We start from the raw sequence: 13,917 nt of genomic DNA on the forward strand, positions 1-13,917 counted from the left end.
AAGTGTTATAAAAAGTTTATATGATAGGACAAAAATAATATTATGTTCAGACGACAATTCACTAGAGATATAAAAAATATATTATTAAAAAGAATTTTTCCACCATCTTTTATTACCAAACATTAAACGAAATACAAACCCCAAATCATAGACAGAATACACACAATGATAACAATACACAATATATACAACTTACAATTCCATACATACGAGGCGTTTCGGAAAAATAAGAAGGATAGAAAAGCAATATAACATACGAACATCTTTCAAAACACAAAATACACTTAGATCCATTTTAACATACACTAAAGCAATGAATACTGAACAACAAACAAAAAATGTAATACACAAAATATCATGTGAACGCAATAAATTTTATATCGGTGTAGTATCTAGACCCTTAAATTTTCGAATTAAATAACATAAAGATTATTTTATGTTATATGGCTAAAATGGATACTTGGCTAGTTTTCAAACTAGCCAGCTATTTTGCAAACAAACAGCACAAACAACACTACAAACTAACACCTAACCCTCAAAATAACAGTGATTTTTGCAAAATAGCTAGCTAGTTTGAAGAGCCAAGTATCCTATATCCTATACTTGGCTAGTTTGAAACTAGCCAAGTATCCATTTTAGCCGTAGCATATACAATGAGTTGATATTGATACAACATGGAAAATTGATTCTGAATATTAGGAAATGACAGTAAATTCACAATTTAGTATCGATTTATTGGAGAGATCAACAGGCGATAGAGATAAAAACTTTTTATATTACTTTAGACGCGGCGCGGCGCGGCGGTTACATTGAATACACTGATTCGTATTAGTACGAAAATTGACAGTGACTCATAAAAATTCATTCTAATTAACAAATGTGGCATTAAAATTTACCCGAGGTGCGATTACTAAAAAATTTAATTTGTGATTTCTCTAAGGCTTTCGACTGTGTAAATCATAATATCTTAATTAACAAATTGCAATACTATGGATTCAGGGGAGTGCCGCCCGAATGGCTTAAGTCATATCTTAGCAACAGAAGGCAGCTTGTGAGGATTGATACGTCTATGTCTTCTTGTTAGCCTATATAATGTGGTGTCCCTCAGGGTTCAGTACTTGACCCTATTTTGTTTCATTGCAAATCTAGACATTAGCTGTAAAATCTGCCTCTTTGCGGACGATATTAGTTTCACTTGGAGCGGCCCAGATGTTACGGTACTATATAATACTATATCCAGTAACTTACGCACCATTAAATCTTGGCGCGATTCGAATCTCCTATGCCTCAACGTTTCAAAAACTAAAGTTTTGTAAAATTTTATAAAAGTACTATACAACCTTTTGTACTTAATAACACCACTTTTGACGTCGTGGACTCTGTAAAATTTTTAGGACTTGTTGTAGACAACTGGTTAAAATGGGACTTGCACATCGAAGCTTTATCAAAGAAACTAAGCGCTGCCTGTTTTGCACTAAGATCAGTTTCTAAGGAACTTAACTCATCAACCTCTAGAATGGTCTATTATGCCCTTTTTGAGTTGCATCTTCGTTATACCCTTCCATTCTGGGGTACTTGCTGCGCGACAAAATTTGATCGTATTTTCAAACTTTAAAAGAGAGCAGTTCCATACTTATTGGGACTAAAGAGTAGAACTCACTGCCAGAATTTCTTTAAAAATTTCAAAATACTGATTCTTCCTTCCTTATTCATTTTTGCATCCGTTTGCTTAATCCGCAAGCACATATCTGCTATTCCGGAAAGGCCTTCTCACAACTATCCACTTAGGAATGCGAAGCACGATATTTATCTGCCAACCCCGAGCTCAGAACTAGTTAAGGGCTCAATACTGTACAATGCCAAGAAAATGTACAATCATTTGCCTTTGAATATCAAGTCACTTTCATTCTTTTACGCATTTCGCAACGCTCTGAAATCATGCTTTCTGGAGAGAGCCCTATATGCGGTAAACGACTTTTTTATTGATGTTGATGTTTTAAAATTTTGATCATCTCACACACTGGTTAAAGGTCTAGTATTTAATATTTAATATTTTATAACTCTTGATTTTATGATATATAACATGATTTTATCCATTTACAGTTTTCCTTTTGTAAAATTTTCTTGATACGCCTGTGTTCTGCAATGTCCACGTATGTTTTATTTGTAATTTTAATGACGTAATTTTTTTTGAATTAATTTGTATTGCATGAGTATTTTTTATTATTTGTATATTTGTTTTTGTGAATGCTTTGTCGATGAAGCTGTTTTGGCTTTTTGTACAATAAAGCGTTGTTTTTTTTGTATTTTATTTCACAATATCTTTTTTTAATTATTTTTTTTTATTTGTTTCAGAACAAAATGGTGAGGTGACATTAAAGAAACGCCGCCATCGACAAAGACAGACAACCAGCGCGCCGAATGAAAACAATGAAATATCCCAACCTATCTGGATGCAACATGGCAGTTAGCGGCAGCAATTCAGTGGACGAGGTCGATTCCATGTTCACGTCACCGTGCTGGCAAAACTCGAACGACACCTTCATCGACACCAACAAGCTCATTCTAGAGAACACCATCAGCAATCTCGGTTCCGACAAACTCCTACTAGACTCCTCCATCCAAGATGAAGCGGAAATCGAAACTAAATCGACGATGGAAGCGCTGGACAACCTCCTGCTCAGCTCGTCGCAGACGCCTCAGTCTGGCCGAATTGAAACCCCTGCCGCCTTTCACGGGCTACACGGCCAACCTGAGCATCAACGGCATTCAAGGGCATCACTACCACACGATATCGCAAAGGATTCCCGAGGAGAATAACAATTACAGCAATTACAGCGAACAAAACATCGTTTCTAGTTCGACTTGCAATATAAACGCGGACTCGGCCGGAGAGAAGAGTTTGTATTCGGTGGACGAAGTGGTGAAATTGGGTTACGCGGACTGTGTCAGCGCCGATTCGGTTTCTAGCGCGATCAAATACGAGGACTGCGGCCACTCGACGGTAGACTCGGCCACGCAAATCAAGACCGAGATCTCCGAGTACGACATTTCATCGATCGATGACATCGCCGCGATCATCGGATCGGCCATAGCCGACACCACCGTTCCTAACAACAATACGGACGATGACGATCCCAACGCCTCCAGGGACAGCTGGATGGACCTGGATGCGTGGATCAGCAGGGCGTGCAGCGACCAGCAAAAAAGCGTCGTCATCAGCCAGGACGGCATTTCAGAGTTCCTCATTCCGAACAACAGTAACGATTACACCAAGTCTCAATCGATAAACGAGTACAATAACAAAGCACAATCCCCTCAAGGCGGTTCGACTTTGCAAAGTCTCCTCACTCACGGGAACATGCCGTTACTGCAGTACAGGCTCCAAAACGGACCTCCAGTTAAACAAGAAACCCCCAGTTCGACGAATTACAGTGCAGAACTAATCACGACGTCCAGTCCACCGGCAAACGTTGTTTCAACGACGGACAATCTTCTCTTAACGGTGAACGGGAGATTTATGCCCCAGTACAGCGTGCACACAATGCACGACGATCACAGGATACGAAGTCCGGAACTGCTGGGGCAGAACTATCCTCACACGACGACCACGACGCCCAGTACGACGAAGAAGTCGCGGAGGGCGCAGAAAAAGCAACAGGCTGCGGCGAATGCCGCGGTGTTCTCCACCGATCAGACGCTGGGGCTGTTGGGTAAAGAGAAACCTGTACATAGGTGTAGTATTTGTAATCGAGGGTTCCTGAACAAGAGCAATATCAAGGTTCATCTGAGAACGCACACGGGCGAGAAGCCGTTCCGATGCGACACTTGCGCGAAGGCCTTTAGACAGAAAGCACATTTGTTGAAGCACCAGCAGATACATAAAAGAATTGGCAGAGATTAGATGAAATTGATAGGAGCGGAATTTTTAGATCGATGTTTTTCCAGAAAATAAATAAAAATGTAGTCATAAAACGCTAAATTCTTATTGGAGAAACAGAATAGAATTTAATTAATTACTAAAGTCAAACAAAATATATTATTTTTCTTTGAATGTGGTGGATAATGACTGATACTAAAAGAATTTCGTAGTTTCAATGTCTTTAATTAATTTAATTTACACAATGTTTCTGTAAGATGTATTATTACTGACGATTTTATCTCCGTCCATAAAGAAAGTCATTCCTCCAGGACAGATTGAGCTATAGACTGGACAGCTACAATCAAGCATGAGGTTTTCCACTGATAATGCCAACATTCGTACTTTCTCTATTCTGGAAATTTCCATACTTGAATTGCTAAGTATGTTATTGTTGCTTGATATAAAAATGGTTACTTCATAATTACGTTTTATCCAGTGAGGTTTTTTGTAGAGATCTCGAGCTTGTAATCACTTTATGGTGCTTGTGTCAAATGTGATCGAGTACCTCTTTATTAAAAAATATCTATACCTATGTGGCGGATTCATCCAAAAAAATCCTTTATGGGTATTTCGTCACTGCACTGCAAGAAAATCTACAAAATAAAATAGTTATTTTTTTGTAAACACTTCTGCGTTAAACCTAAACTGACACTGCTTGTCAGAAGTTATGTTTACAGTTATACAAATTTGCCTAACAAAGAAAAAAATGCTTAACGTTTCAGAAAGTCTATCTCTTTCCGTCGTCGGAAGCAAAAAAAACAAATAATAAAGAAAAAACTATTTAAAATATTTAAATTCAAACTATTATGAGAACACTTTAGTTTTATTAAAACAGATACGTCTACAAGAAACCGTTGACGTTCTTTTAGACATTTTTTTTGTTTGCGTCCGACAACGGAAAGAGATAGACTTTCCGAAACGTTAAGCATTTTTTTCTTTGTTAGGCAAATTTGTATAACTGTAAACATAACTTCTGACAAGCAGTGTCCGTTTAGGTTTAACGCAGAAATGTTTACAAAAAAAATAACTATTTTATTTTGTAGAGTTTGTGTTTTATTCTCTTGCAGTGCAGTGATGAAATACCCATAAAGGATTTTTTTGGACTGACTTTATTGTTTCATCTCTTTATGTATGTTTTTTTTTAATGGAACACCCTGCATATTATTTTTATTCTATTTGTCTTAATATGAGCTTTCTAAAAATATATATTTATGACACTCATACAGGGTGCAGTTAAAAGGTGGTAGATCTCGATAAAAGAAACATATTTTCTCTTTATCGTTTTTCAAGTAAGTCCAAAATAACAGAGTTATTTTACTCTGAAAATTTCCAAAAAAAAAATGATTTTTGCTAAAATTTTGAGAACCACTGGATCTTTTCTGGATTTTTTTTCTTGTAAATTTAATCTAATACCTATGTTGCTATATTATCAAGAAATTATGTTTTGTAACTAAAAAAATTTCGAAAAAATTTTTCAAAAAATTTCGAACTTTCAAATTTTTGTTCGCGAAAAAACCTCATAGGCGTGTTTCTGGGGCTGAACTATACAACCAGTTAAAATACTTGCACTTATTTCTGGAACACCCTGTATACTCATTCATAAATAAAGTAAAAAAAAATCTTTATTTAACTTTTTAACATCAATCAACCTAGTTTAAAAAAGTAATATTATTTTATTTTATTTAATTTAACCGGATAAATTTTGCTTTCCGTCATGTTTTTTATATTATTCTAAAATTACTGAGCTTATCTACAAGAGCAAGCCATTCACACATGACGCTTATCTATTGATGACCGGTGCAGTTTTAAATGAACTCGTGCAGCTTTTAGCTAACACCCAAGTTATTGATATTTGATGATTCCATTTAAAAAAAACATAAGTTTAATTTTTAATTACAGCTTCCAGAGCTGAAAATCTAGTTACGCCACTAAGTTTTTTTGATTTAGAAATTCGCCCTGTATTTCAAAAACCATGGGAGTTTGGACAAATCTTTAGTTTGATAAAAAGGTAGTACAGTGATGTGGAAACTGCATCTTTGAATCTCTACTCATAATCGAAAAACGAAAAACCCTATAAAACACACGAAAATGGGACACCCTGTACAGGGTGGATCAAATTCGACACTTTTAAATGGAAATACCCTTTTCTATAGGAGATAGACAAAAACTAATATCGGTGTCTGGAGCTCAATTTTTGTCAAAAACATGATGGTGAAAACCGCATATCGATATGTGTTACCGTTTCGGAGTTACGGGGTGTTTTTAAAAAAATGCATTTTTAACAAACCGCTGTAACTTTTTTGCTATGGAAAATTTTGTATTTCTATGAAAACATTTCCAAAGCACCTTTTTACGTAGAATTTAATGGTTTAAGGATATTTTTTTTAAATTAATAATTTAAGAATTATCAACAGAAAATTTTATTTTTTATATGGGACACCCTGTATATTTTTAATTTATTGAAAAGAATTTAAAATTACCTTTCCAAAAATATAACACACTTGATATTTTGCTCGATTCCTCTTCGAGATATAGAGTATATAAAAATTCGCCCGCTTTAAATAAGTAGGCTTTGACGGCACTGGCTGTGATGCAAAAAAATTCTCGCTGTGAGCATCAATTAAAACGAAAATAATATTTGCTAGGAGAGATGCAGAATTTTATAACAATTTAAAATGTATTTAACCAATATCGATACATTTAAGCTATATCTAATAACAATAAAAATAAATAGCAAACCAAGACATGATATTTTGCTACAGGTGTTCGACATATCGACCGTCTATTGTTATGGACAGACGGGGCAGTTTTTGAACATTTCTCGCGGAATTTATTAACTCAGTAGGGGATACCCTCTTATAACTGCTAAGTATTTCTAATTCTTGTCTAGATTATACGGAAGAAAAAGGAACCTTTATTCTTGCGCATATATATCCATAGGATTAGATCCATGAGCACTAAGTCAGGCGGCCCCGACGGCCAACGGCTGGGATCTTGGTTAGCTATTCAATTATTCTTGAAATTGGCTGCAAAAATTTGCTGATAACTTCAGCGTTCAGAGGCGGTGCGTCGTCTTGCTGGAAAAATATGTTTTCGAGTTCCATTAAGGGCATATCATCAATAAGGGGTCCAAAGCTTACTAGTTAAAATGGCGAACTTTTAAAAATTCTGTATTTCGAAGTGGATTATAACAAAATATCAATTGTGCTATATTTTTGGAAAGGTAATTTTAAATTATTTTCAGTTAATTAAAAATATAGAGGGTGTCCCAAATAAAAAAATCATTTTTTCTGTTGATAACTCTTAAATTATTAATTTTAAAAAAATTATACTTAAACCATTAAATTCTACGTAAAAAGGTGTTTTGGAAATGTTTTCATAGAAATACAAAAGTTTCCATAGTAAAAAAGTTACAGCGATTTCTTAAAAATGCACATTTTTGAAAAAAAAACCGTAACTCCGAAACGGTAACAGATATTGATGTGCGGTTTTTAACATCATGTTTTTGATGAAAATTGAGCTCCAGACACCGATATTAGTTTTCGTCTATCTCCTATAGAAAAGAGTGTTTCCATTTAAAAGCGTCGAATTTGATCCACCCTGTACATTTAGAGGAAGTTTTGACTCTTACGACTCATAGCATTCACATTCCACATACCAGGTATCTTGTGAATCTTTAGCAATCATCAACCAGCCTGAAGTGTCCACTGCTGGACGTAGGCCTCCCTCAAATATTTCCACTCTTCTCGGTCCTGTGCCACTTGGATCCAGTTTTCCCTAAATCTATTGTGATCGGCTAAGTGATCTGACCATCTTGTCGGAGGTTTGCCTCTGTTTCTGAGAGCATCCTGTCTTGACCGCCATTCTAGTATTAGCTTGGTCCATCTATCGTCCGTTCTTCTAGCAATATGCCCAGCCCAGTTCCATTTGAGTTTTTTAAACAGATATACAGCATCTGTTATTCGTGTACGCTGTTTTATAACTGTATTGGGTATCTTGTCTCTTCTGCTCAATCGTTCGTTTGAAAAGCATTGATTCCCTGATTTGTTAGCAAATTCGAATGTTTCACATTTTGGAATCCCGTGAAATTGGCTGCTTCAATGCAATTGTCTGCTCAATCGTTCGTTTGAAAAGCATTGATTGCCTGATTTGTTAGTAGAGATACACCAAGCATTGCTCTTTCCATAGCTCGTTGGGCTATACGGATTTTTTCTATGGACTTTTTCGTCAGTGTCTCTGCGCCATATGTAAGTACTGGCATAACGCACTGATGGAACACCTTCCTCTTTAAGCACATTGGTAAAATCTTTAGCAATGCATGTATGGAAATTTCTAGTACCATTAAAATATTACAAACAATGGTATTTAGGTACCATCCTCAGTACACAGCCACACGCTTGACGGCACCCAATAGCGATACGAGCGAAAGCCTTGCTCTAGTAGATAAACTCAGTGGTTTTAGGACTTAGATAACTTTACACGTGAAATCTTTGTGTAAATTGAAATGTATAAAGACATTAGAAGTTCGAAATTCTTTAAAGATCAATGTGATATTTAATTCATTCTCAACGAATGTCCCGTTGTAACTTACCACTGATGCACAATCTACAATAAATTAAAACAAATAATTGTTTTGAGAAAAAATAATTATTTACAAAATATACTGTTCCAACTCAACATCGATCTAAAAATGTGCTTAATTAATTTTATAAACCGTACTAAAAGTTAAACTAAAAAATAATGCTTTCGACACAAATTAAACGTACACTTCTCTAACAGTATCATTATAGAAAAAGTGATTTTTTTACATATACATTTTCAATTTCATTTTGGTGTATTTTGTGTTAATAAATTTTTACAAAATAAAAAGTTTTTTGACAAAAAATATCGATTACAACCTAGCCCCACCGATGAACTGTGATACAGTGAAACAATCTTGTTTGGGGATGGTTCTAATTCATATTAACACAGGCTGTTTCGTAATTGACTAAAGTTTTGTATGGATTGTTTCATATAATTATTACCTACGTTACATGATTTAAGAGGTACTTTTTTTTAGTTTAAAATTCGAGAATTTTTTTTCGAAATAGATTTGTATGTCTGTTATCTTTTTTTTTTCTTCTATAATTAATCAGTGTTAATTTTTGACATTTTGAATTTTTATTTTAATTTTTAGTAAATAGTAATTGTGGAAACGGTCTGTTATGAAACACCATGTATTTACAAATACAGGGTCGCTTTTTTGTATAAAACCGGTCGATTATTAGGTAAAATATACAAGGTACCGCAAAAAGTTGAATACAAAAATTATAGGGTTTTTAAATGTCTATTGGCGAGTAATAAATTTATGTATACAGGGTCGGTCATAAAGTCATGGCACATCAAAGTTTCATTTTTTTTAATTCCTATTTAAAAAAATTAAACTCTTATGTGCCACGACTTTATAACAGACCCTGTATACTTAAATTTATTACTCGCTAATAGATATTTAAAAATCCTATAACTTTTGCATTTAACTTTTTGCGGTACCTCCTATATTTTACCTAATAATCGACCGTTTCCATACATAACAGCCACCCTGTATATCTAACCTATGTAAATATAATTTTGTATTTTTTTTTTTCGTTCTAACAATTTTAAATTCCAAAGTAACCTCAGATCTCAGAATCGATAACAATTAATATAAAAAATACGAGAAGAAAATTATAACGCTGTTGGTATGTCGAATGTGTTATATTTTTTAGTACTCTAGTTTATACCTAATTCCCTTTAGTAGCCGCTGATGTTTTAAGTAAATTGTGCTATATGAAAAGGTACCTCACTGTAAAGTAACAATGATTTTATTCCTATAATGGACCAAGTGCAATCGCCCCAAGTGAGATGGTGCAAATATCAACGAAACCTTTATTTTTATCCTTATTAATCTATTTTATTTATTTTTGTAAACTTTCGAGCTATCTGTAATTTTACAGTGGTACACTTATAGAGTGCTCAAAAGGACACTTTATTTATTCAAGCTTGCTGTTATTATATTTTGCCATTATCATGCCCGAGTATCCCCGTTTATTCATTGAAATAATAGATATTCCTGGAATATAAAAAAAACACGAAATTACGTACATTTTGCAGGTAATTTTTGAATTTAAACTATACAATTTGGTTGTATACAATTGATTGTATATATTTAAATTGTACAACACATGGACAATTTTTTGTATCCGTACATCCCATTATATATACAGAGTGAGTCAACAATTTCATAAAACAGAGTTATAAACATATATTAAAAACGAATATTAATAAATCTACATAAGTACCTATAATTCTGTAATGTCAAAGTCATTCAAATTTGACATATCGGGTTCTGTCTTAGTACCACAGAAATAATATAATTATAGGTACTTATCTATATTAAAGTACGACAAATTTTAGAAATTATTATATAGATTGTGTCCAAAAAAATTGTGATATTTTTTTTTTTCGTTTCAACTGACACAAAATGATAACTGGTTGTTAAAGTTAAACTAATTTGGCAGTGTTTATCAAATAATAAATATCTACTGACGCTATATCATAAATTTAAAAATATCTAAAAAAAATATTGGTCTGCAGGGTAGGTAACATTAATAGTAATTTGAAGAGACATACATTCGTCACGGAACATTGGAAGAATTTACTGGGTGTTCCATTTAATATAAAAGAGTATAACTTTCTTTTAAAAGGGACCGATATTCATGATTAATTTTGTCTCACCCTGTATAACTTTTCGGATCAAGTTTTAATTTGATTTAAAGAACAATGATTATTTAAACTACACATTAAACTATGCCAGGTAAATTCTAATTTAGGTAGCTTTTATTGAAATTTAAAATGTATTCTTAATTTTTAGAAAACGTTAAATATGCCAAAAACCTTTATAGTATTATACAGGGTGAGTCTTAAATAAATGCAAATATTTTCATGGCTGGTATATCTCGATAAAAGAAACATATTTTTTCTTTGCTATTTTTCAAATAAGTCCAAAATAACCGATATATTTTACTTTAAATTTTTTTTAAAATTTTGAGAAGCGCTGAATCTTCTCTGAGTTTTTTTGTAAATTTAATCTACTCCCTATATTGTCATATTATGAAGATATTATGTTTTTTAACTCAAAATTAAAAAAATCAAAAAATTCTAAATTTAAAAAAAAATCGCGAAAAAAAAACTCATAGACGTGTTTCTGGGGTCGAAATATACTACCTCTAAAAATATTTGCACTTATTTTAGACTCACCCTGTATAGTCATATGCTTTTAATGAAACTCATCTTTATTTTTCCAAGAACCCGAAAATAATTTAATATATTGTATTCCGCCAAAATAAGATGAATTTTGATGTCAAACAATGTTTACCTAAACTAACCCTTTCACAAAAAAAATATATTTTTTGAACCAAAAAGTCTCTCAAAAAAAATTCAAATAATCTTAACTATAAAATTGGTAATCATATCAGTACAAACAATCAACATATATTCAGTACAACTGTATCCACAGAAGATATATCCACAGAAGATACAGTACAACTAGATCTTTGTATATATCACAAAAATAAAAGCTCTGCTTATCATATAACATAAAGTACTTTTACCATATACTTAAAATATCTTATTTTAAGTAATTTAGTGTCTAATTTTTTTGAGACACCGTGTACACTTAAATCATTTTTCAGTTCTGTGTACTTCAAATCTACATGAATACTCCTAACCCACTTTTTGAAAAATTTTAATATTAATGTTTAAATCTATGTTAAGCAATCGATGACTCACTCTGTACAGCATAAACTCATTTTATTTATTTTAAATTATTCTTCGCCTAACGTTTTATATTTTAAGTGTAATTATTGTCAGGCTTAAATATTATAAGAATGTGTAAAGCCCCGTCAAGATGTAACGTTTTACCTGTCAAAAAATGTAAAATCAAGTAAAACATTAGTGTGGGTTTGAATGCGTCATGTTCGTCGATGATTTAATGCAATTTTAATCGTTTATTTCTAAAATGACAGCTCATGTACAAGTATGATTGTAGTGACGGAACGACAAAAGACGCATTACGGATTCATATAAACTCACCTTTATGTTTAGGAGAAAAAATGGTTGTTTTACTTGAACTAAATTAAGTCTGAAGATCAATTCTGTTCAGCCCTTAAGGCTTGATTTGCAGAGCTTCAGCATTTGCCATAAAATATCGAACAATTTGTTTCAAAACTATATAAATTATATATCACTGTAATGAAAAAACTTCAATCTATTTCCGTATTGTAACGGAATTTTAAATTATGTCTTTATTTTCGAGAAAATTTAGTCCAAACATAAGGAATATTTTATTGATGTTGGACCATCAAAATCTTAAAAATAAAGAAGTTGTCTAAAAATGTGCTTCAATACGGATATAGAATAATTCTTTACCTTTAATTTCCTTCTTCATTTGTGTAAAAACACTTAGCCAGTTTTACATAAAATGTTAAATGCCGAACGCTTATTTTGCTACTTTTTTTGACTAGTGAAATGAACTCTTAAAGGTTGATTCTCACTATACATTGAGATTCCGTTGACAGGCAAAACGTTATGTCTGGACGGGGCTTAAAATAACTTAGACGCTTCTCAGGTCTTGTACACACACATTTTCTTTGTGATAGAAGAACATACTTAATATTTAAGTAGTGTATTTGTATTATTACAAATTTATCGTAAAATCTTTTATTGATTTACGTAGTTTCTAGAATTTTTAAAGACCGTCCATTCGATATGTAAATATAATAATATGTTGCATAAAAATAAAAAGACCAAATGTAATGTAAAAATAAGGAATGCACAAATGAAGATTGTTTTGATATGTGTCTTAATAGAATTATTAATCCAATCATATTTTACTGATTGAATTTGTGTATTATTAGCCAGATAATACCAAAAAATACATACCTACATCTTTTTTTCAAAAATATATGTTAACAGTTGCTTATCGTTTAAGTAAAAAAATTGTCATGAAATCCAAAATCAATATTAAGTATTCCATGTAATTTAAACAACAGCCTATTCATTAGACAGCCAGTCGACTTACCATCACTTAAGCGGCCCATACATTATCAAACAAATTGCGCAACAAAGCGATGCGCAACGCTGCGTTGCACAACTGATTCAGCGGTCCCTACACTATCAAACAAGTTGCGCAACACAGCGATGCGCAACGTTCCGTTGCACAAAAGAATTCAAACATTCTTGAAACTCATCAAACAATTGCGCAACGCATCAAACACTATCATACATTGGCAGCTCGTTTGTTTCATAATGTATGGGCGGCTTTACATGAAACTCTGCATATCTACCTAGATGTTCACTTTTCTTATGTTATGTACCATGGCCGATTCTGAGTGCCATTGAAACTCCTTTAAAAATAAACTGACTAAATTACCGCCGGCGGTATAGACAATTGACGCAAGCAACTTAGAGATATACCGACGGTATCGGTATAGACAATTGACGCCGTTATACGTATATATATTTATTAATTTATTAACATGAATACCGCCGAACAACGAGGTGAGTTGACCGAGTACGGCGGATTATGATAAATATACAGGGTATCCCAAGTTGAGCGTGCATTAGAAGTTTCTAGAGAACTACAATATCCAGATCGCATCGATTTTTTGTAAAATAAATCGTTTTTTATTTAAGATTTAGTGTTAAAGCGTAAATTTTTTATGATTTTATCTAGCTTCCTTTGACATTACGCGTCAAACCATCAGACAGTATTTCCTTCTGTCAAAAAAACTTATAAAGTAACTTTATAAAGTTTATTATTTTTTTTTAATTTCTGGTTAAAAACCAGAAAAATATACGCTTTGAAACTAAATCTTAAATAACTTCAAAACGATTTATTTTATGTATAGGAACATATATAATCAAAAAGTAACAATTAAAAAACATTTGAAAAAAGCGGGTTTCCATTTGAAAAAAAT

At 32.9% G+C, this 13,917-nt stretch overlaps 1 protein-coding gene across 1 annotated transcript; it reads left to right on the forward strand.

The window, feature by feature from the left end:
* The first annotated feature begins 2,376 nt into the window (after positions 1 to 2,376).
* On the forward strand, positions 2,377 to 4,438 carry LOC115889007 (ichor-like). Its single transcript, XM_030908912.1, is given in 2 exon segments — positions 2,377 to 2,693; positions 2,695 to 4,438. Coding segments are annotated over 2 exon segments (1,482 nt in total). The 5' UTR covers positions 2,377 to 2,421; the 3' UTR covers positions 3,905 to 4,438.
* Positions 4,439 to 13,917: the final 9,479 nt, after the last annotated feature.

Source organism: Sitophilus oryzae, unplaced genomic scaffold (assembly GCF_002938485.1).
Source record: "Sitophilus oryzae breed Bouriz unplaced genomic scaffold, Soryzae_2.0 scaffold_810_pilon_pilon, whole genome shotgun sequence".
Taxonomy (NCBI): Eukaryota; Metazoa; Arthropoda; class Insecta; order Coleoptera; family Curculionidae; genus Sitophilus; species Sitophilus oryzae.